The 22,203-nt window shown below is 43.2% G+C and overlaps 2 protein-coding genes across 2 annotated transcripts in view; one reads left to right on the top strand and one right to left on the bottom strand.

Annotated features, from left to right (window-relative positions):
• Window positions 1–6,669, top strand: part of adgrl1a (adhesion G protein-coupled receptor L1a) — a gene marked incomplete at both ends in the record, with an annotated part of 49,857 nt that extends 43,188 nt beyond the window's left edge. The window contains 4 exons of the mRNA XM_080511292.1: window positions 437–533; window positions 4,091–4,213; window positions 5,642–5,659; window positions 5,750–6,669. Coding sequence (XP_080367418.1) covers window positions 437–533; window positions 4,091–4,213; window positions 5,642–5,659; window positions 5,750–6,669 — 1,158 coding nt within the window. The remainder of the gene's footprint in view (window positions 1–436; window positions 534–4,090; window positions 4,214–5,641; window positions 5,660–5,749) is intronic.
• Window positions 6,670–13,785: 7,116 nt separating this feature from the next.
• Window positions 13,786–21,416, bottom strand: LOC308141743 (uncharacterized protein; the record flags this gene model as incomplete). The annotated part of the gene is made up of 13 exons (XM_080511956.1): window positions 13,786–14,961; window positions 15,043–15,130; window positions 15,401–15,484; window positions 15,930–15,986; window positions 16,136–16,222; window positions 16,373–16,426; window positions 16,937–17,005; window positions 17,351–17,447; window positions 17,576–17,626; window positions 17,730–17,775; window positions 17,859–17,990; window positions 20,428–20,485; window positions 21,400–21,416. 13 exons carry the CDS (start codon window positions 21,414–21,416, stop codon window positions 14,872–14,874), a joined length of 930 nt encoding a protein of 309 aa, XP_080368082.1. The 3' UTR covers window positions 13,786–14,871.
• Between the last annotated feature and the right edge of the window lie 787 nt (window positions 21,417–22,203).

Below are 22,203 nucleotides of genomic sequence, written 5' to 3'. Positions count from 1 at the left end.
TTTGAAGTCCTTGTGTTATATATAGAGGCATGCACTGTATGAGAGTTCCAAAAATATTTTACATGTTGGCAGTGGCACACAGGAACAGACACACTCACACTGACAATTAGATCCTCCACAATCAATAAACAAGCTTTCCCACAATTTAATAAGACACTTTCAGATAATAATTGTATCGGCGGCTGCAATCATGTCTTACACGTCTCAAGCTCATTAGCTCGCCTCATGATAACATGACGAAGCTGTGTGGCTCTTTACCCGACGCCTCAGCCTCTTTGTCTGGCGTGTTTGTCTATTGTTCTTCACGGATTAGAGCGAGCCCCACAGTTTTGATTACAGCTGCCCCACCGAGTTACAAAGTCTACCCGCTGTGTTTCTATATTTAACTTGTTGTGTGTGTTTGGTGCCACTCACTGCGCCCTGCTCCCTCTTCCAGAGTCGGATCCGCAGGATGTGGAACGACACGGTTCGAAAGCAGACGGAATCTTCTTTCATGGCGGGAGATATCAACAGCACCCCAACACTCAACCGTGGTGAGGCCTCCCTCTGTCACCGCTCCGCTTCCCCGCCGTCACAATTATACACTCCACCATGCCCACAAACACACTTGCACGCCAACATAGTGATACACACTTTCCAAAAACTTCCTCAGTTTACTTGGACAATGTATTAGAGCAGACAGAAACATCCAAACAGGTGCACTACATTTGCAATGCATAGTGTTGTTTGTGGTGTTTTCTCCTTGATATTCACATGTTCTATTGTTTGACACACAACATCCATGAAAGCTTTCAAAATTCTAATTCATATACAATTAAAACAAATGATGGACATTAAATTAAAAACAATCTGTTGCTAAATGGTGTTATGATTAAAATGTGTAAATGTTAATGGTTTTTTCTGCTTTATTATTGTAAATGAGGGGGAGGATGAGCCCACCCTCACACAACTTGAAACACATTGCCAAAAAAAAGCCTATTTTATAATTTCAATTTCTCACTATTACAATGAATTGTGCTCTAAAAATATTTGTTTTGATAAAGTTATATAATAGTTTTAGCCTACATTAATTTCTTTCTGTCATGATTTATTAATTTTATCCTCAAACATTGAAAGGAAAATACTCATCAAGGCGTCCTGCATATCTTTTTTGGTTGCTCCTTCTCAATTTCTCTGGCGGCCTGCTGCACATTTTAAAAATCATAATTTTAAAGGATTGGAGGAAAGCTCGTCCACAAAAATGCAAACCCCGGAAAACTCGTCCATGGATGAGATTTCAGAATTTCTTTGAGAAAATCAATCCTGTATAATGTACTTTTGCATATTGTTGTTTCCAATTGATATTTTATATATTTTTAATGTGTCCATATATATTTCATATGTCTTTGTTTACCATTGTCTTAATGGTAAACAAATTGAACAAGTGCATGTAAATAAATCCTTCGGAATTGCTTTTGATTTTTCATCATAAGTAAAGCTCGACTGGAAGCCGCATATAAATATCTTGAAGTCAAAATTAGCCAGAAATATTGGCATAATGTGTAAAATCCAATCAGTATTAGATCAAAATTCACTCAACTTATTATATAATTCTCTTCTTCTTCCATATCTGAGTTATGGTTTGGAAATATGGAGAAATAATTATATAACAAACATTGATCCTATTTTTTTTTTTAATTCAGAAGAAGAAGTAAATCAAGCTGATTCTTATGCGCCAACAAATCCTCTGTTTGCCATATCAAAGACGTTAAAAGGTCATGATATTGTCGACCTTAATACACTAGCTGTAATGTACCTAAGGTACATTAAGGTACATAAATATGAGTCAATATAGCCTCAGGTGTTTTGGGTTTATAGTGTCAACAATATTTAATGATCCTTCCAAATGTGTCAAATATCCTTTCAAATCCAATCCTTCAAATCAATAAGGCTGAAAAAATGAGTCGTGGACAAGATGTCCGAAATTACATGGACGAGTTGTCCGGGGTTGCAGTTTTGTGTACAAGTTGTCCGTGCAACGTTTTAAAGTCAGTATGATCTTAGTTGAAGTTTGACTCAGTTAATGACTGCTTCAGTTGGTGTTACGGAATATTGAAAGCACACGGCCGAGGCAATCACGTCACACATTTGACGGCGGATAATAATTATTTTTCAACCTCCCGTTACCATGGCAAATGCTTATGCAGTCATTTCCAGTTCCATGGGATCGATCGCATCCACGCCACCTTTGCCTCAGTGCAGTGATGCACGTCGGCCCCTCCGAACCTCACTCTGCACACTCACAATTATTTACAACCTGACGACATAAAAAAAAAAAAAAAAAAATCAGTGTGCAGTGTTAGTGACTGTCTCTGCCTCAGCAACTGGTGGCGTCACCGTTGCAGCAATCAGGGACACCAAGGCGCTGGAGGTTGGTTCAGGTTCCACATTGGGTTGCGGAAGGTGTCGACTGTGACACAGAGGCAGTTGCTAAATCAGCCGTCACTCTCTATGCTAATTTCATCCATTTTGTTTTTAATGAACTGATTAGCGTGTGAGCGAACGGGGGGTAATTATTCTAATTGAGGAGAGTGACAGAAGCAAAGCAGGGGGTGAGGAAGAGGTGTGCTACGAAGGAGCCGGGGAGATGAGAGATGTGTTTGCGCGTCTGCGCGCGTGGCCGGGTGGACCGGTTTCTGGGGGTTTTCGTTACGATAGAGCAATCACCAGGCCTGCAGGAGACACGCCATGCGGATCATTCTATGGTGCTCTGTCAAACACAAACAACTGTGCTGTGAAGCCTTTATTTTCTGTGCTTCGGAGAAAACTTTGGCAGTAAGTGAGAGATGAGCAGAAGCACACAAGGGGAGGGAGAGGAAAAGGGAGATGAAGTGCAAGACGCTTCCAATGGAGGAGTAATTAAAAAGCCGGAATCTTGGAGGAGAGATGCTGTGTCGCTATCGCTGGCATCTCAGATCTCTTTGATTCCCCCACTTCACTTCTTTATGGACCGCAATCTCTTCGTGACAATAGTAATCTGTCCAGAAGAAACAAAAGAGCAGGCACACATACACACACACACACACACACACACACACACACACACACACACACACACACACACACACACACACACACACACACACACACACACACACAACCCCCCCCCCGCCGCCGCCCTACTTCCCCCACCACACTTAAGGGGAGTTTTCTTTAATTTTCTACATTATATTCCTGTGAGGTACACAGAGACAGCTAATCCCAACTAATTTGGTTGGTGTTTGAAAAAAAAATCTGGCATGAGGAACTGAGAAAATGTGGTTGAGTCGACAAAGCAAGCCAGCAAATGAAGGGAGGGGAGTGCGTATGGCATGCCAGAAAGATGGACAGAGGAGCGAGTGAAAGAGGAGGGACAACGACAAATAAATAGCTGTGTGTGGGTGCATATTTTATTTTTTTATTTTTTTTTAGAATTCCCTGCTCCCTCACCGTGTGATGAACGGTAGGCGGAAGACCTGAAGGTTGCACTTTGCCTTGGACGACTCTCCGTCATGCTGTCCTATTTTTAATTTCATGGCATTTCTGTTCGAGTTGCCTCAGGCTGGAGCCATACATGGGCATTATACAACATTTTCAGTGTGCCATTTCTTTGAATTATATTTGTCTTGTAGTGGCATTCACATTTCACTGTGAAATTAACTGTGTTTCAATGGCTGCACTCTTTGACTACATAATGGCATGCATTACTGCCCCCCCTCGACTACATTGTCAAGAGCCCAAGGAGAGAAAAAAAAAATGAATGGCATTGCTCCAAACAGTACCTTTCTCTCTGCAATTGTATTTTTACTCAAAGGTTACAATCAGCAGGCATAAACACTGAGGGGAACACTGTGAAATGCATTACTCCATAACAAAAATAACCCCATCTGAATAAACAGTAAATATATATTTTTTTTATGATGCAGGTGGTATTAGAGGCTGAGAATGTGACTGTCAGAATGTTACACCTATTGTGCGCCATGTTTCGGTGCTTACTTTTCATACATTTGAGGCAAATTTATGATTATATTTATGATAATGTTATTTTGGTTTTAATGTTCCTGTCTGGCAGCGACCATGGGCAACCACCTTCTGACGAACCCGGTGTTACAGACTCGCACTGGCACCTCTCCTTACAACACCCTGCTGGCTGAGAGCTTCACTCCTCCCTCACCTGGAGTCTTCAACTCCACCGGTGAGCTCCTCATAAACACTTCAGACTGTGCGAGTGTGTGTGTGTGCGAGTGTGTGTGTGTCTACAGTTTGCACCGCTTGCTGTGTTTCTGTCTGTTTCTCTGTCAGTAGTTTGACACGATATACACACAGTCACTGCTGTTGAGTGTGTGCACATATGTGTGAGTGTGCGTGCGTGTTTGTGTGTGTAGTGTCTTTTTCTTTTCTTTTCTTTTTTTCACGGAGCTGTCAGACGGATTCACTGGACTGAGCAGAACAGAGCCAAACAGTGCCTACAGCCTAACCAGCCATCTGGTCAGATCTCGAATCTTCATGAGAACAGCCACAAATTGATTAGAAGTTTAGCTACAGCTGTGACTGCCAGAAATCTTTAGAGGGATCTTTCCTGTTTGCAGGCAGATGAAGTAGTCTAAAATCATGATGGCCATAGAAAGAGATTAGACAGCTCAGGAGCCCGGGACAGTCCATCTGGATGTCAGCCGGTCAGGTGCGGGTGCTCACTCGTCTCTGTGTTCTTGGTTTTCTGTCAGAGGGACTCCTTGAACAGCCTGATAGTTCTCCCTTCACATTTCTGTTGCCCTCGCCACACCCTTCACCTGCAGAATTAGGCACTTTTGCTGCATTGCTCCACTACAATCCAATAGCGCTACGTGTGAACCAGGACTGCGTGTGGCTGGTTTGCTGGTTGAGCATGCACCCACAGCGTATCAGGCTTAGTGTCTGAGGACTGAAATTTAAGGCGGCGTTTCTGTTAAATATTTTAAAGCCTCTTCGCACAATACGTCAAGCCTGATGGCCACAGGCCTGGCAGCCGAGTCATTTTTAGACGAGAGCGGTGGAGGATGGGGAGAGCACTTCATTAGAATGTCTAATTACCCAATCCACCATCGAAGAAGAATGTTGATTAAAGTCATACTAGCCATTACATTTTTAAAGACGAACATGCTTCACACTTTTTTAGGCACTGCAGCTCTTGCATTGCCGTGTTGGTAATTTGAGAGTAAAACACAGCTGCTTTGGTGTGTGGATGCAAATTCATAAAATAAACATCACTGCTACTGTACACGTTTTAACATGAATTATGCATGTATCCAGGTATCACTGAAAGCAGTAAATATATTTTCAGAATATTTTTTTCAGGAACTGATGAACAGTTAATGGTGGAGGGAATAAAAACAGAACTGTGTCTGCATGACTCAGGGTCAGTGTTGCTGTGTGTGTTTGTGTATATGATAAGAGCTGGTGGCTGTGGGAGAAAGATGTCCAGCTGTTCCACGGAAGGGCTGGACAAGTATTTTCTTGGAACAGTAGTTTCACATCAGGCATTTTCTTTTGACATGTCATCTAATTTTTGCACCGAAGTGGAAATTGTTACTTACAACTATCTTTCTTTTCATTCACTTCGCATGACTTTCTCTGGAATGTACAGGAACCTTCCGCGACCCAAGTAAGTGGAATTAACATATTGTTCTCTTGGTAACATTTTAAATTCATTTAATTCATAAAACTAAAACCTTCTGTCTGTGTTTGGGTCTAGAGAGTACATTATCTAAGGGCCGAGACCCCTGTGGAATGGAAACCCTGCCCCTGAATGGTAACTTCAATAACAGCTATTCCCTACGCAGTGGCCCGGCAGGCGGAGGCGGTGGCAGCTGTGACTTCCTCAGTGGTGGGGGTGGAGACAGCCCCCCTCCCATCTTCAATCCTCGCAGCTCAGAGACGTTGGGTGGTGGAGGCATCCGAAGAAACCTTTCTGATGCAGCAGCCTTCGAGAAAATGATCATCTCTGAGCTTGTGCACAACAACTTGAGAGGCGGCGTCGTCGTTGGAGGAGGAGGAGGAGGAGGAGTAGGTGACGTAGGGGACAGAGTGTATGGCAGCCTGGCCAGGGGACGTCCGCATGGTGGGGCTGGGCGGGGGGCAGCAACAATAGGACCGGAGCCATCCTTGAATATGGATGAAGACGAGGACTATCTTCGAGAAGGACGGCAGCGTACGCCGCAGGATGTGGAGCTGCTTTATAAAGCTCTGGAGGAGCCCCTTTTGTTGCAACGTGCCCAGTCGGTCCTCTACCAGAGTGATCCAGAGGAGTCGGAGAGCTACACAGCCGACCTCACAGAGAGCCTGGGCCACAGTGGCCAGAGCGGCAGTGGGCAGGGAGGTAACAGGGCACCGGACTCCCCCGCCCGTGACTCCCTGTACACCAGCATCACCAACCTGCGAGACTCGCCCTATCCTGACAGCAGTCCTGAGCCCCTGGAAGTGGTGCCCCGCTCAGCTCAGCCCCCTGAGGAGCTATACTATGGCTCAGGGAGGCCCGCAGTGGGTTCTCGCGGAGCCCCCATGCAGACCTTCTACCAGGCCCCACCCCGAAGACCGAGCGGGGATGGACACCAGGCCCAGGAGCCTGCCCACAATGAGGGGGACGGACAGATGCAGCTGGTCACCAGCCTGTGACTGGAGCCACAAGGAGGAAGTTGGGGACTGATATGCTGGCCAGAGCCTCCTCCTAGCTCGTCTTGTTCTCACGTCTCTCCACTTTCTGCTTGTTTGGTTGCCTTTCTTTCTCTTGACTTTTATTTAACTAGCATATGAGCGGACAAAATGACCTGACTGTGCAGAAGCAGCCTTCATCTCCTTCCCTCCCCATGCTATGAGCACTCTACAGAGTGTTCATGGGCTCTGTGTAAACAGTCATTCCCAGTTCCTTTTGGTACCCTCGGGCCAAGTCCAGCACTCTGAATGTACCAACCCGCCCCTTTACCTTTGGATATTTCCAACTTACAAACTTTGTTAAAGCTTTTTTTTTTTTTTTATGTAATTTCTCTTCAGACCTGCCTGTGGAGATGGGAATATCATTTTATATTTTATCTAATTTCCCTTTCTTACCATCTGTAGGTCTTTTTTGAGTCGTCATTTGATAGGAGTAGTTCGCTGTGGAGACAGGGAATATCGTACACTCTCTCACCCTAAAAAATGTCTCACAGCAAGCTCTTCATTGTTGCCAAAAATATCTTTTATTGAGCCAGAACAGAACTAGAACATTCATAAGGCACACACACATATAAACACACGGACATGTACACATGCACACACACGCACACACACACACACTCATCGAGAAGTGCTCATTACTGAACATCACAAGTGAAAACAGTACTCCATCTAGGTAAAAAGGAGCCAGCGCTTTTGTTCCAAGCAGGCAGAGAGAGCTGATCCAGTGTAGTTGCCTTCATTTTCTCTTGCTGTGAATCGAAATCTCTGTACAGAAGTAGGGTAGAGGTGGAGACGGAGACTGAGAAGCTGCGGCACCGTCCCTACAGAGCAGGAGGGTCTGCACCCATAAGACTGGCCAATTGTCTCCACTCTTCTCTCCTGTTGTGTGCTTTAGGAATCTAAAATGTTCAATGACTGCCTTGTTATTATTTTGAACAAAGTATTCGATTTGTTGACTGGGTTGACATCCTGTCGAGGCAGCAAGTGCGGATTGGTGTTGCCCCTCCCCTCGTACTTTGCTGTTAGAGCCTAGCCAGTTAAAGTGAACTTTATTCCTGTGTGTTACCGTGACAAGCAAGACTGTCAACGTCACAAGCGCACAGGCCGACCAATTGGTATAACCGTGTACATATAGACCACACATGAATCTACTTTATTCTTACTGTGTAAATAGAGACACCAGATGATCAAAAGCAACAAAGGGTAATAAATACTATGAAAAATGACTTCTTGTACTGCAACAAACTGATGAAAGTAAAAAAAATAAAATGTTTTGAAGTTTGTGAACTGAATGATATACTCTATCTCTCTCCCCCGTTGCTTGATCTCTCCCTCTCTTTCTCTCTCACCCTTCTGTGTCCCAGCAGCATGTCATGCAGTGATGTTCCTCGATGATCCAATAAAGAGGGACAAAGGCACGAGAGACAGAGAGAGCGAGAGAGAGATGCAACAAAAGCGAAGTCCAGGCACAATTTTCATGTGATATAATCCATTACCGTTGTTAATGTTTGACCTATGACATTCCCTGTGTGGAATCACTAAAGGCGGTGGGAAGCGGGAGCCGCGGGGCAAGCGAGATAGACGTTGTCAAATGTCATACTGTGCCTCACAAGCACGCTAAACATTGTGGGTGAATGACAGCATCCATGGCGTGGTTTGGTTTGTCCTTGTATTATTTGGAAGATATAACCGGAGAGCATAACTTTGACAACACGTTTCATAGCATGTATGATAATGACATTTGTTTCACTATGGGAAAATGACGCATTTTGCTGTTTGTTAAAGATAGTTTCAGCATTACTCCGCAGCCTAATGTGACAATTCATTATTTTTCCTGTGTGCATGTGTGTCAGCATGAATGTACCCGAGTGGCTGAATGTGGCAGCCGTGTGATTTGTGAGCGTGTTCGGCGCACGCCGTCGACTCGACTCTTGGGTGTGTACCACAGGTCACATTTGAAAGGCTATTTTATGTAACATAACTTGAATGCGCGTCAGACAAAGAGGGATACTCATCTCAGAGAGCCGCCATCACTCGTCCGCCTCAAATGGAAGTTGCTCGCTTGCCGTAGTGCTGAGGTACTTGGAGGACAGCAGAAATCAGACTGCCTCCGGAGAGGTGAGGTAACACTATACCATGAAAATGACAAGCGGGGTTGACAGATTGGGAGGAACATGTTTCCAATATGCCACTTTATACAAGCAAAATTGGCTGTCAAGAGAGAGCCCACTCACGAGGCTCCCCTCATTCAGCTGAAGTCTGTTGTCTGTTTGATGACCTTTAAAAAAAAAAAAAAAAAAAAAATGTTTGCCTTTCTTTTAGGCTTTATTTATAGGTATTTGTTACGGTTTATTTATCAGTTTTTATATGTGTGATTGGAATATTTATGCACATTGATTTATTCCTGCCCCCCCCCCTCTCGCCAACCCCTTTTTTTCCCTATCTCTGCTAAACCTTCTGCGAGTGCGTGTTTTGTGGCCATAACGTGAGCAGAAAATAGATGCATCTGCTGCAGTGTGACATTTGGCTCAGGCCTGAGTGTCCCACTTCTAAGAGGACCCAAAGGACGGCTTTTAGCTGTGGCTCCTGGGGTTGAAAGCGAGCGAGAGGGAGAGAGAGGCGGTTAAAGAAAGATAAGGCCGAAGGATTACAAGGATTTGCCACCATTTCTTCTTGTTATTCTAATCACTTGCTTAAGTAACATTGTACGGGCTGAGGAGTGCGATGAGGCTCAGACGGAAAGCCCTGCTAATATCACATGAGACATAGGGCATGTGCATGTGCAATACTGGATGGATGGTACATGACTCGGTTTTCTCGGCTGAACTTGGAAACTCCGCATTTGCAAATGAAAAGATGATTTGCACATGAATCCCGCTGTGCCACAGTGTCAGACCAGCGATGGCTCAGTAGCATGGCACCATACCGAGGTAGCACTCGCTGGTCAACCGAGGACAACTGAATGTATTTTAACAAGCAGAAGTGGAGATAAAACAATTCACCCCAGGGTGGAAGGGTTAATGGGAAATTCAAGATGGCCATCATCATCTCTTCCCTCATTGTTCTCATCACCATCATCATTAGCTCCATCCGTCCCTCATTGTATTGGACATAACTTGCTGATGCTGATCTCCAGTGCTCTGCCGAGTCTCGCCCCGGGGAGCAACACTGTTTAGACAGACACTCCCCATGAGAGGAAGAACGTGCGTCACCTTGGGCCCGCTACTTCTTTTTTTTTTTTCCAGCACCTCCCATTCCTTTTTATTCCTCCTCTTTCAACTCATCCACTTTTTAATATCAATCTCAGTGGACTCCATTAGTGCAGCACTTCTTCCAGAGTGTTAATTTGCTTTGTCAAAAGCTTTGTTTATCCCAGATTAATATCGCAATAAACAGAGGAGGGCTGTGCTGTGGTAAATGATAGTGATTATACAGTAGAAGGTCCGCGGCCCACGCTGTTGGACAAAGGCTTGCACAATGGGAGTTTCTCCACCATTCAAAGCCCTCCAAACCTCTGATTACAATAATAACACCGTGGGTATTAATTTACTGCCGTGAACTCACCCTCAATCTCCTGCTTTCAGTCTCTATTTGCAAACGCTTAACACAGCTTCCCTTCCGTCCCAGTGGCCAGCCTGGCATGGGTGTGCTTAGTGATTATGTGGGAAGTTGTTTAAAAGGTATGATGCCCAACCTTTGACACGGTACTGTTTGATCCCCGTGGCTCAGTGTCAGTGGAGAGTGAGCTGTGGCATTGTCCGGTCTATCATTAGACAGTGGTCCCAGCATGCTTTCAGCCTGTTTGCTCGGCGCTGACCCTTTCGCATATAGACATTTTTGTGTGGACGGTATCGCACCAGGAGGGCAGTTTAGAAAAGGGGGGGCCAGGATACTGGTGAGAGTTCAGCGGCAGCGGGGGAGCATAGGGTCATTATGTCTGCAAAGACCAGCCAAGAGTGGACAGAGCGGGGACAGCATCAGTAGAGATGTCACGGGTGTCACAAACACATAGCTGCAAGCAGCGAGGGAGGGAGGACGGTCGGCAAGAAGGGCTGTGCAGGAGTGCCTGCAGATAAGAAGATGAATGTGCTGCTTCATGGCTTTCCGTTGGTGGTTTGCAGACTATAAGTTATCATTTTATGGCTTAAGTTGATCAAGCTGGCTTGTAAGAGCCCAGGTTCATTCATAAATATCCGGCCTACTTGTAAAGGAAGTGAGGGGGATGCGATTGTTGTTTTGGTGTAATGGATACTTCCTTTAATAAAAACTGTGAAATGAAGCCACTGTCGCATCAGCTACTTGACACACGATTGTAAAATGCCAGCAAATGTGACATCGATTTCCTGAAGAGATGTTTAAAGCAAATATAGACAGCGTTAAAGCTGTACTATTTTGTTATTGATTTCTCATCCACATGACTTCTGTTTGCTAGTTTTATCATTGTTATTATTCATATGTACAGTTATGAGATTCACACACAGTTCGGGACCAGCTTGGATGCGCAGGGTGAGGCCAACATCACTGGAGCTTTATATTTTTTGGTATTCTATAAAGACAAACGTTGCAATGCTTATTTTCATAGAGATCCTAACGCTCAAAGTCGAAACATATCTTTTGACACAGTGATGAAAATACACATCATCAAACAGATTTTGTTGTTTTAGAAGTGAAGATTGGGATTGATCTGCTATGTTCATTCACGTAAAGCAGCTTGAATCAGATAGGAGTTTTCTTCCTCTGGGTGCAGTGTGTCTCTGAGTGCGACGCGTTCCCTTCCTTGGTTCAAGTGATCTTCCTCTGTCGGCGTGACAAGTCTGCAAAATGCAATCCCACACACCCTGTGACTTTCAGCAGACTTCTTGGCTACAACAGGAGTGGATGGGAATATTCGGAGTATCTGGTAATTATCTGTATCCGCTAATTAGCTCAGCACAGTAGAATCTGGACAGTATTAAATGCTTTAAATCATGGGAACAAGGGGCTAGTGGTCTGGTATAAAAGGGTGAATGGCAGGAGGAGCACTGATAATGTGCGACTGTGATTTTTCTATGAAACGGATCATTTATCATGTGCTGCTGAGATATTTGTAAATTGAAGTAAACGCAACACTTTGGGTATGGTTTCTGTTTTCGTTCAGAAATGCTGTTTATTTGACTGATTTGGTTTTTTTTCCCCCCACACAGTCATTGCTTTGACAGCTGTCTGGGCCAAAGGGGATGATTTTCTGTGGGTGTTTCCATCATTGCAGCATTGCAGGTCAAAGCGACCTTGTATCAGCACATATTAATAATAATAAAAAAAGACTATTGAAAATATACACTATTCATGCTTGAGGGTTTCTCTGGGAGTGTCTTGAAAGGGCCAAACTGTGGTGTGTGTGCGTGCGTATATGGTTGGCACACTGATGTATAGCATAGCTGCTTGTGTACTTGTGCATGTGCCAGTGTGTTAAAAGGGTAACCACACATACACAAATTATGACTAATATTCTGCTGTTCCATATGCATAAACTTCAATATACATAGCTCACAATTCAGACTGCGAAGGAAACGAGGTCTTTAAACACTAATACAGCGGCTATGTTTTATTCATGTCCTATCCTGCAGGTCGCAACAGTATTGTGCTGCTCACTTCATTGCCCTGTGAAGTGAGGGACAGAAGCCAAAGCCACCCAGCCCCTTCCTGAGTCAGCTCCCCTTTGAACCACACGGTATGCATATGCAGATTTGACCTGGTGGTTGGGATGATGATTTTGTCAAACACCAGTCTGTATTCAAAGCATACTTTGCAATGTGATCAAAGGCAAGAAAAAAAAAAGCCCTCCACAGCCAGAAGGAGGGATGAGAGAGCCGGTGCTACGACTGTGGAGCAAGCCGGGCTTTGTTTCACCACAGTGAGCCTGAGTCAGTTATACTAAGCCACAGTGGTGCTTTGGCCATCTTATGTATGTGCACATGCAGACCGGTGGGCATACCGGCTCAGCTGGATCCGGCTTTACAAAGCATCAGTCAAGGTTAATTAATCATACGGTGTAGTGTGATCCCTGATGTAATCTTTTAATAACTCCGGTGCAAGTATAGATTACAGACTTCTGAATGCAACACTGTTCGCTTGAAGCTGTTGTAAAGCCACAGCTGCATGCGACGGTACGCGACCTTTAGCACACTCCAGAGAACGCATAAACATTGTGATCAGCAACATCATTTGGGGATGACACACACAAGTGTCTGGGTTATTGCGGCCCGTCTGCTATAACTCCCTCTAAGCCCTTTTATCCCTGACGTGTGATCAGTTCTTGGTTCCCACTGAGTTTTGCTTCCTGATTGCTCATAATCCTGAAGTGTGATAGGTAACTAATTAACCAATATGCAATTATTGTGTGCATCGGAGCATAGCATATTCATCCTTAATTACAGGCTTCTTTGCATCTTTTCCTTACCCATCGAGCTACATTTGTCCCTTCATGCTGTATGCTGTATGACGACATGCGTTGACCAACCCCCTACCTATGTACCATCTGCCCGGCCCCTGCATTGCTTATGTCCTTTCAGTGAGACTCCCCTAGTGGGAAGGCTCCGAGGCCTTGACCATTCAATCACCCTCTTTTCACCAGCGCTCCAGCAACACTTTCACACACTCACAAATCAAACGTGAGCTACGAAGTCTCTAACCCCAGCTACACTCACTTACTGGCACTCAGTCCATCTGAGAGGTAAAAAGAGGCTTTTTCAAGGTCAATGCACATTTCGGGAAGCCTAAAATAGAGGCAGACATTGAGCAACCAAGACTCACAGAAACTGTCAGCAGATCCCAAAAGATAGGGAATAGAGATGTATTAAGTTCACTCCGAGCCCCCGTGTGTTTGTGTGTTACTGTAATTACTATCATACATCAAGCCACAGGGGCAACCAATCTTTTAAGTGCTGCAAGGTGCTGTATTTACCACTTAAAGAACCAAGTCATGATTAAAGTATCCAATGTTCTTTTATTAGTTGATTAATAAATCAGAGCAGTATACAAGGAAACGCACACTGGCACTGCACAGAAAAACCCAACAATAGTCAATCAACACTATTTTAAGGGAGCTTTGATACATTCAGTGATGATTTTTTTTTTTTTTTTAATCCCACCCTCAGTGATTGATGATGGAAATTCAATGTGTTCAAAGAATCTATATTTTGTAGATCCAGAAAGCATTTGCAGTCCGCACTAAATGCACATTAATTGCATTTGCATCTCTAACAAAGCTAATAGGCAGGGTAATTATGCGCCTTCATGAGGGACTCATGGGTATTTACTGCCCCCTGTTGGTAAGAGGTTGAAATACGCTGTGTGGCACGTTTAAGAGCTTCACCTCTCTAAGCAGGCAGTGAACATTTTGATTACTCTAAACTTAGAAGCTAATCACCATATTGGACAACTTATTGGAAAAAAAACAGCAAAAAAAAACAAGATAACAACTATAATGACATTGACAAAAAAATTAGATCAATCTGTTCTATTTACAACATCCTTGTATTATATTCAACCTGACTTTGCAATAAAATAAAAAAAGCATTATTTAATATATGATCTATTTCATATTATTCATATCAGCTATAATACACAAATACATTATATATTCTATAGCATAAAATAATCTCCCAGCTGTGCATGTGGAACCTTTTATGGCATGTCTCGTCTTTGACAACTTGCAGTGTGGAAAGTGGCAGCCACGTTCATTATTTTTCTTTATGGTAAGGCAACGATGTGGTGAAATGTTACATTTAAAAGCCATTTAAATATAACAAGCCAAGTGTATTGAATTATCTTTGACAAAATGCCAGGCAGCTGAAAAGCAACATAAAAGCAATGTCCTGCATTTTGAGCTTTTAAAAACTTCTATTCATCTTCAATACCACTGTACTACCACTGGACTGTTCACCCGTCCATAACATGGCAAACATATAGACCTTCAAACGTACAGATGCATTTCCATAAAATATGATCATCAAACATTAGACTTGATCCCAAAGATATGCCAGTAAAATATCCACATACTGGGAGAGAAAATATGATCAGTATAAGTAGTAATAGTTTTAGTATTAGTATTATTATTATATTTTAAAATATTGAATATGTTTTTATCTATTTATAGATGTGATAGATTTATTATTTATAGATTTATATCTCGTTTTTATCTTCGTTGTTGTTGGTTGTTGACTCCACGTCAGTTGTTGCTTCCACGTCGGTCGGTGACTCCGCGTCAAACTCCTAAAAGCAAAATTGCTCAATTATAGAAAAGCAACAAAAAGCAATATATACTGAGGAACACAAGATCGTCTTTTGCCTTACCGGTGCAGGGGAGCATCTGCCATGTTGGCCAGGCTCGTTCACCGAAGCTACAGCTTCACTTGTCATGTCAGAAGTTTGGATGGTCGCTCTGCAGACAGAAACAAGAAGGAATCGAGAAATGAAGAGTTGTGTGGTTGCTGTGAAGCGTGGCTTCTGCTCCCATTTCAGCAGATGTTCTGATATTCAGACCAACCCGTCAGGTCAGATTTGGGGTGTTGAGGTGTGTTTGTCGAGGTTCTCTCGACAGCCGGCCGAGTAGCAGCGAAATTAAACAGTGTAAAGGAGAATCTGTGAGGTGACATGCGTTTGTCTTTGATCGCAGCTCTGAGTGCAGTGAGAGAGGAAGAGCCAGTCTCACCCATCAGTGTGCAGCAGTGACCGTCTTTCATTCTCATGATCTTCAGCATCGTGGTCGCCAGCAGTCCACCCACTATTGGCTCTCCTGAAAAGAAAAAAAAGAGAGAGACATTCTCATAATCATGTTGAGTTGCAGCCACACAGATGAAACCACAGGGTGAGTACTTAATGTCATTTTATCAACAGTATAAGTAGTGCAATGTGTCATTATTTCACCGTGAAATTTTTTTTTTGATTTAACATTAATTTGTCATCGGGAAAACTCAATGGATGATAAAAGCTTCTGGTTTGACTTAAAATCAAATATGGACTTCATTATGATGCACAGCTGCTGAAGTGCCCATTAAGAATATGTATTATTATTATTATTATTATTATTATTAATATGATTATGATTGTTGTTAATGATAATAACAATAACAATAATAATAATAATAACAATAATATGTAAAGTACAAAAAATGGAATAAAGCAAACACACTAATCATAAATAATAAACTCTTGCAGTCTCTCCGGTGCCACAAACTCACCCTTTTGCAGATTGATGAGAAGAGGTTTCATTCACGGTGTAGACTGTCATGTTGTCACTGCAAAATAAACACAATAGCGAAAAATGCCACAGGATCTGTTACAAAATCTCATCCACTGCCTGTCCAGGTAATGTGGTACTTGAGCTCAAGCTTTAAATGAAAACTGACTGCAGGCAGAAGAGAAAGAAAACAATTCTCGTCCTCACGGTGCAGTTGGCACAATTCTCCCGTTGCTCAAACCGCTGTCCAGACTAAGGGGTTGAGGAGTGTTGCCATCGGACTGGGAATCAATACTGAGGAGACAAAGGTAGCTTTTAGCCGATTACAGTCTAGACCTCCTATTGTTATGAAAGACGCACACACATCCAGACACATACACTTTGTCTGCCAAGCACACTTGTAAGAGGTCAGAGTGGATGGCCTGTTGTGAGTGAAAACCTCACCTTTCAAGGGGGATGTCTCCTTGTGCATCATTTCCACCACTTCCACCAGGATTCCTGATAGAGAGATAAGCAGTGCTGTAATACTTGTAATAACAAAGACAAAATGTGTAAAAACTTGATGATGTGCCCCTTCCATCACCTCCTGGACTTAAATGCAACAAGAATTTAATCTGAATGAGTTAATCTAATGATGAGTCTAATGAAATAACATCATTATTTCAAATTTTTAGTCATTTTCATCTTTGAAAATTTGGATAAAGCAGTACTAAACAAAGGACTTCTGATCCCTAGCTAACCTTCGGAGAAGGTATTCATAAAGCAGACAAAAACAGACCAAATAGGATTGATTCAGAAATGGATGTGTATGGACGTCCTGCAGATGCTTTGTCTCATTTAGGAACATTAAGATCACGTTTATAAAGATGGAGTTGAAGGACTTCAGACCAGGTTTTTCCTCAGCAAGAGTCACTATTTTCCTACCTTTTATTTATCTTTGCCCTGAAGCTGATTTAATAAACTTTGCCCAGCTGCTTAAATGTAGATTATTGTAAATGTAAGACAAACCTGCTCCTCAATCTTTGGATGAAATGGAATTGCGACAGATAACTGCAAAAACTATGATCATCCTGATTCCTGACAAAGAAAAAAAACAAATCACATGCAAGTTAGAATCTATGTAAGAGCATCTGTATGTAAATGTGTGAATTGCACTCAAAATCAAATCAAATAAAACTTTATTTATATAGTCTTTTTCATACAATGGTTGAAGCACAAAGTGCTTCACAAACTATAAAAATCCAAATAAAAACGCATAGGCATATGCATGCACGCGCACACACACACACACACACACACACACACACACACACACACACACACACACACACGTACACCACCAACCTCAACTGCCAGTATCAAAATATTAAAAAAAAAAAAAATTATGTAAGAGTGACAGGGAATACACAAGACAAATCTCACCCCGGGTCCTTTCTCCAAGAGAAATACTTGATCCCAAGTATCCCAAGTATCCCAATGACAAACAGGAAACCGACACAGAAAATCACACCGACAGTCACTTCAAAACAGGAAAAAAATGCAACAAGTTAGCATGAAGTTTTAAGTTGAGTTATCAACTCACTTATAATATTATATTGGGATCCAGGTATTCAGCCTGAAGTTAATAATTACAAGCTTTCAAATTACAATATGTTGTTTTGTCTGCGGTGTTCCTTGCTGGTTCCTTTGTTGTTTCATCTGTTTAAAAGTAAAACGAGATATAAAGCTTATATTAAGCATTTAATCGAAACACATACACATATATACAGAGTATATTAGTTGACACAATTCATTGCCTTACTGGAAATTTTGATGTTCTCACATTTCTGAACAGTCTTGTTTTCTTTCTAAAAAGCAAAAGTTTATGATGAGTTCATGTTGTCAGACATTTCAAACATTTCACAAACAGTGAGGAGACAAAAACACTCACAGATATAAATGAGCAGTCTATTTTGATGTCGGAGCAGTTTTTTAAGATGATTGATTTGTTGGTGCAGTTGACCACTGTGGCATTTGAAAAGTGAGGAACAAGTTCACCCCAGTCTTTAGTTGCAAGCACAATCTGTCAAGGGAAAAAAATGTAAGTACATCATGAATTTACTTTCCCTCAAACACACCACTTCAACTGTTTTTCTGAACGCAATATGGACAACTACAGAGTTAAAAGCAAATGGAAATACCTCATTTGAACTGACAGCAAAGTTACTGTCATTAGGACAGTCATATTTGTAGTGGAATCCCTGGACACCCTTGATGTCTTCGCAAGAAAACTTTTTTTCAGTGCAACCTGGGAGAAAGCCGAAATAATCAGTGTTATTAACTCGAGTTTAGATTCCCAGTAAAAGTTCTGAACCGACAGGCAGGTTAACCAAAATGAAATGGCACTGAGCACAGTCACGATACAGAATCATAAAGGACAGAAAAAACAACAAACAAACCATGAATAAATATGTAACCATCCTACAACATCACTTACTTAATTGCTGTCCAAAGCAGAAAGTGATCATTGCTGCTATAACACAGATTTGATTGATCATTTTGTCGAAGTAACCCGGGAACTTTTCTTAAATAAGGAAGTGAAGAGACCAGGAAGTGCTTGGCATATAAAGGGGGGGGGGGGGGGGGGGGGGGGGGTAAGGGGGGGGGGGGGGGGGGGGGGTAGGGGCGGGAGCCTTTCACCTCGGCATGGAATATCTTTTTTAGTTGTATCCATCAGCTTGCCTTCTTGTCAGGTTTTTAATGTAGTCACATATCATATAAGTAGATCGCTTCACAAATGTTCTCCACTCCTCAATGTAACACCGACTTCCACTGAGATTATGAAAGTCTGCCCTTTGATAAACTGCTTATAGTGGTTTCACCTGGAGCACTCAGCCGTAAAATATATGGAACGGTGCCAGGACGTCATTCCATATCATCCCCGGTCATAAATTATTTCTATAACTTTTAAAACCCTCTTGCTTCAGTTGTTGGACTGCAGCAGTCGTAATGTGACGCAACCGCCGCCACTATTACATTTGCAGTGAGGCCCGGCAAACACAAGAGGAGGCCCTTGTCAAAGGTCAGAAACATGTGACAGATGGGAGGAGACAGAAACATCATTCCAATCAAAATAAATGAAGACAAGGACTCTGTGCAGAGACGGGATGTGTTTAAAACCCTGGTGGGTGTACAACAGCTGAACAGATTTAATAGGTTTCTGGACCGGGGATGGCCGTCTTCCCGACATCATAACCATGAGAGGACCGAGGCCTCCGAGCGCTCAAAAAGCCCCTTTGTCAGTTCCCCTTCACACAAATACATACACACAAACACAGCGCAAAGACAAAGCACAAGCCACTACAGTGCAGCAACGCTTCATTTACACTGCATCTTCTCTGGTCCAGCGAGAAAAAACAGACCATATTCTGTGCGAGTCAGCCGGGGTCCCTATCTGTCTCTCCCGCTCTCTCCACTCCAGCCATCGTCCATCCCTCCCTCGTGGCCGCAATCCACCCGCACTGCGAGCAAAGAGGTGTTTCCTTCACGTTTATCGCGATGGCTTGAGATTGAGACTGAATAACCTGCGTGGGGGGTGACGAGCTGCTCGGACATTCTTCTTGATCACATGAAGAATGGAAATGACAGGATTAGCAACAGGCATGAATCAACTTGTAGGTAAATACATTTAGTTCAGGCCTCTTGGGGTGGGGGGGGGGGGGGGGGGGGGGGGGTGGATGTGGACTTTTTCAATCATCTGATGTATTTTCCACAGATATCAAGTAACAGTAGGATGCTTGGATATCCTGCCATTCCTCCCCGGCACTGCATAAACAGAGGAAAGCGAATAGGCTAAAAAAAGCCTGTATGGTCAGGAATATACAGTACATGTCCGATGACTCCTTTAACTCCACCCAAGCATCAGCATGCGTCAAATACAAGACGTTTGAAAAAGAGCATCTGCCCAAATAATTACAATTCTGTTGTTTTTGAGGCGTCTCTTCAAGTGTGCCAGCTCTCCTGTTTCATTCATAAGAGCAGTGATGAGAGATAAACAGCTCTCTTCCTGTCTCGCCATCATTCCAGCAACCCTTTGTTCTCTGTGCATGTGAAGGAGGACACTACAGTTTTGGCTCAAAGTTTCTTGTCGAAGAAAAAACTAAACAAAAAAAAAAAAAAAAGGAGGAGGTGAGTATTTCATGAATAATATGTACCAAAGTTTGAAACAAAAACGGGGTTCACCATTTGGGGTGAGTGAGTTGTGGAGTCAAAGCAAAGGCAAAGCAACATCACAAGAATCCTGAGTAGGTCTGAAACAATAGTGCTGCTCAGTACCCTGTTTGGCTTGAGTTTGCATAGCGCCACGACGGTTTCAAAATACACCCAGCAGAAAGTGGACCGCAATCAAAACAATATATACAGACCAGCAGCGACTCCTTCTATAAAAACAATATCATGTTCACACCCCGACCGGGAGGATTTTCTATAGATTATTTAAAAAAAAATTCCAGTCACGTTACACAAGCCAAGAGCTGGATCTGAGAGATTTTGATAGCGTTACGGATATTCCTCAGAAACCTAAAGTCGAACGCGAGAGAGCACTGAGTCAGTAGGGGTGCTTTCAAATAAAATGCTAATATTCATAATCCCTCAATCTGAGTGCAGGACCAAAAGGAGAGGTGAGTTTAGAGAGTGTCAACTCGTGCTGAGAGTGTCCAGTTTGCTCAGTGTGAAGCCTGAAACCCCCACTGGCACAGGTTTGATATCACAAAGGGACACGGCTGCACTGCCAGGAAACACATTAATACTCGCACATAATGACGCACTTACTGAGGAACACAAACACACGAACGGTGTAGCGACGTGTCAGTGCATCCTGGAATACATATGGCACCCAGGCATGCCATGATGTTACATCAGGTCACAACAATGAACACCTAGTTAACGTAAATCAGCATGTCGGAGCAAATATCCTTCACGGGTGCGCGCAGTGGAGCTGTCATAGCAGTGCATGAACACACGGACGTGGGCCTCTCGTTATACAATGCACAGCCCCGACACATCCGAACCCCCCCCCCCCCCCCACCCCCCCTTCGTGCACAAAGTTTAAAGCCACTTCTAATGTCAATGTTCTCTCTCCTTTCAAAACCACAGCTTGGTGAGTCTGGGCACAGCAACCCGATCCTGCTGAGAAAGTCTTATAAAAGGAGGCAAATAAAACAATCCAATCAGGAACACCTCTCCTCCACAGTGCCAAACATTCAATATCTGAGAGATTTGTGCTTCCAGACCGGTCCCCGCCTGGGAGCCTATCGACGTCCTGATACAAAGCAAAGTGAGGCTGCAACATAAAGCCACGGCCCGGTATAGTTTGATGCAACTCTTCTTTTTTTTTTTCACATGCTGATACAGATGTTGCGCAACTTGCCTCGGTTACTATAATCTATTTTCCAGTTCAATCTCCTGAGAGGGATCTCTGTCAGAAAACAAACCTCTCTGTTTGAAGCATGGCCTCTAGTTAAACTTGTTCAACTTCTGCATTTCTCTGTTTAGATCACCCCCCCCCCCCTTTTCCCCTCTGTTTTCTCTCCCACTTTCCCTCTCACTCCATTCCTCAGTCCTCTCCCTGCTCTTTGCTCTCCTTTCCCCCCAGCGTTTCTTTCCTCTGCCGTCTTCATTTCTTTCTCCCCTCCTGTGATTTGCTGGTGGAGTAAGTCTAAGTATTTGGCTGGCCAAACTCGGGGCGAGCGTGTCTTGTTACAGCGATCCAGGCTCTCTGATAAAGCTGTGCATTGTGAAGGATAATCCCTCAGAAACAATCAGGATTTTTTATTTATTTTTTTTTATATCCTGCTCTCCGTTATTTTGGAACCCTCACACACACACATACACACTCACACACACACATAACCACATGTAACCACAGCATGCACGCACATAAATACAACGCGACTCAGTTCAATGAAATACCATTTGTTTTGACACACACGCAAATGCATTAACAAGCACTGGCATGCACCGGCATCAATGGAGTCGTGAGAAAGTATGTGAGAAATTGACATCAGGTTACCCATTCGGTTAATTTTGTTTATGAGCTGCTGGCTGCAAAATGGTTTCTGTTATTCGCGACAGTATCCAAGACAGTCTCACCTCACACTCTGACTGACATGGCAGAGCGTTAAAGGGGACATGGATTTGTAAATATGGAGTTGCTGGAGTGCTGTAAAATGTCAGTTAAGTCAGTGTGTCTATCAGTGTCATGTTTTGTTAGGGCAGCTCTTGTGTAGCTGTTCACA

Source organism: Blennius ocellaris, assembly GCF_963422515.1.
Source record: "Blennius ocellaris genome assembly, chromosome: 16".
NCBI classification, from domain to species: Eukaryota; Metazoa; Chordata; class Actinopteri; order Blenniiformes; family Blenniidae; genus Blennius; species Blennius ocellaris.
Note: the sequence above shows the minus strand (reverse complement) of the source record. Positions and strands in the feature narration are given on the sequence as shown.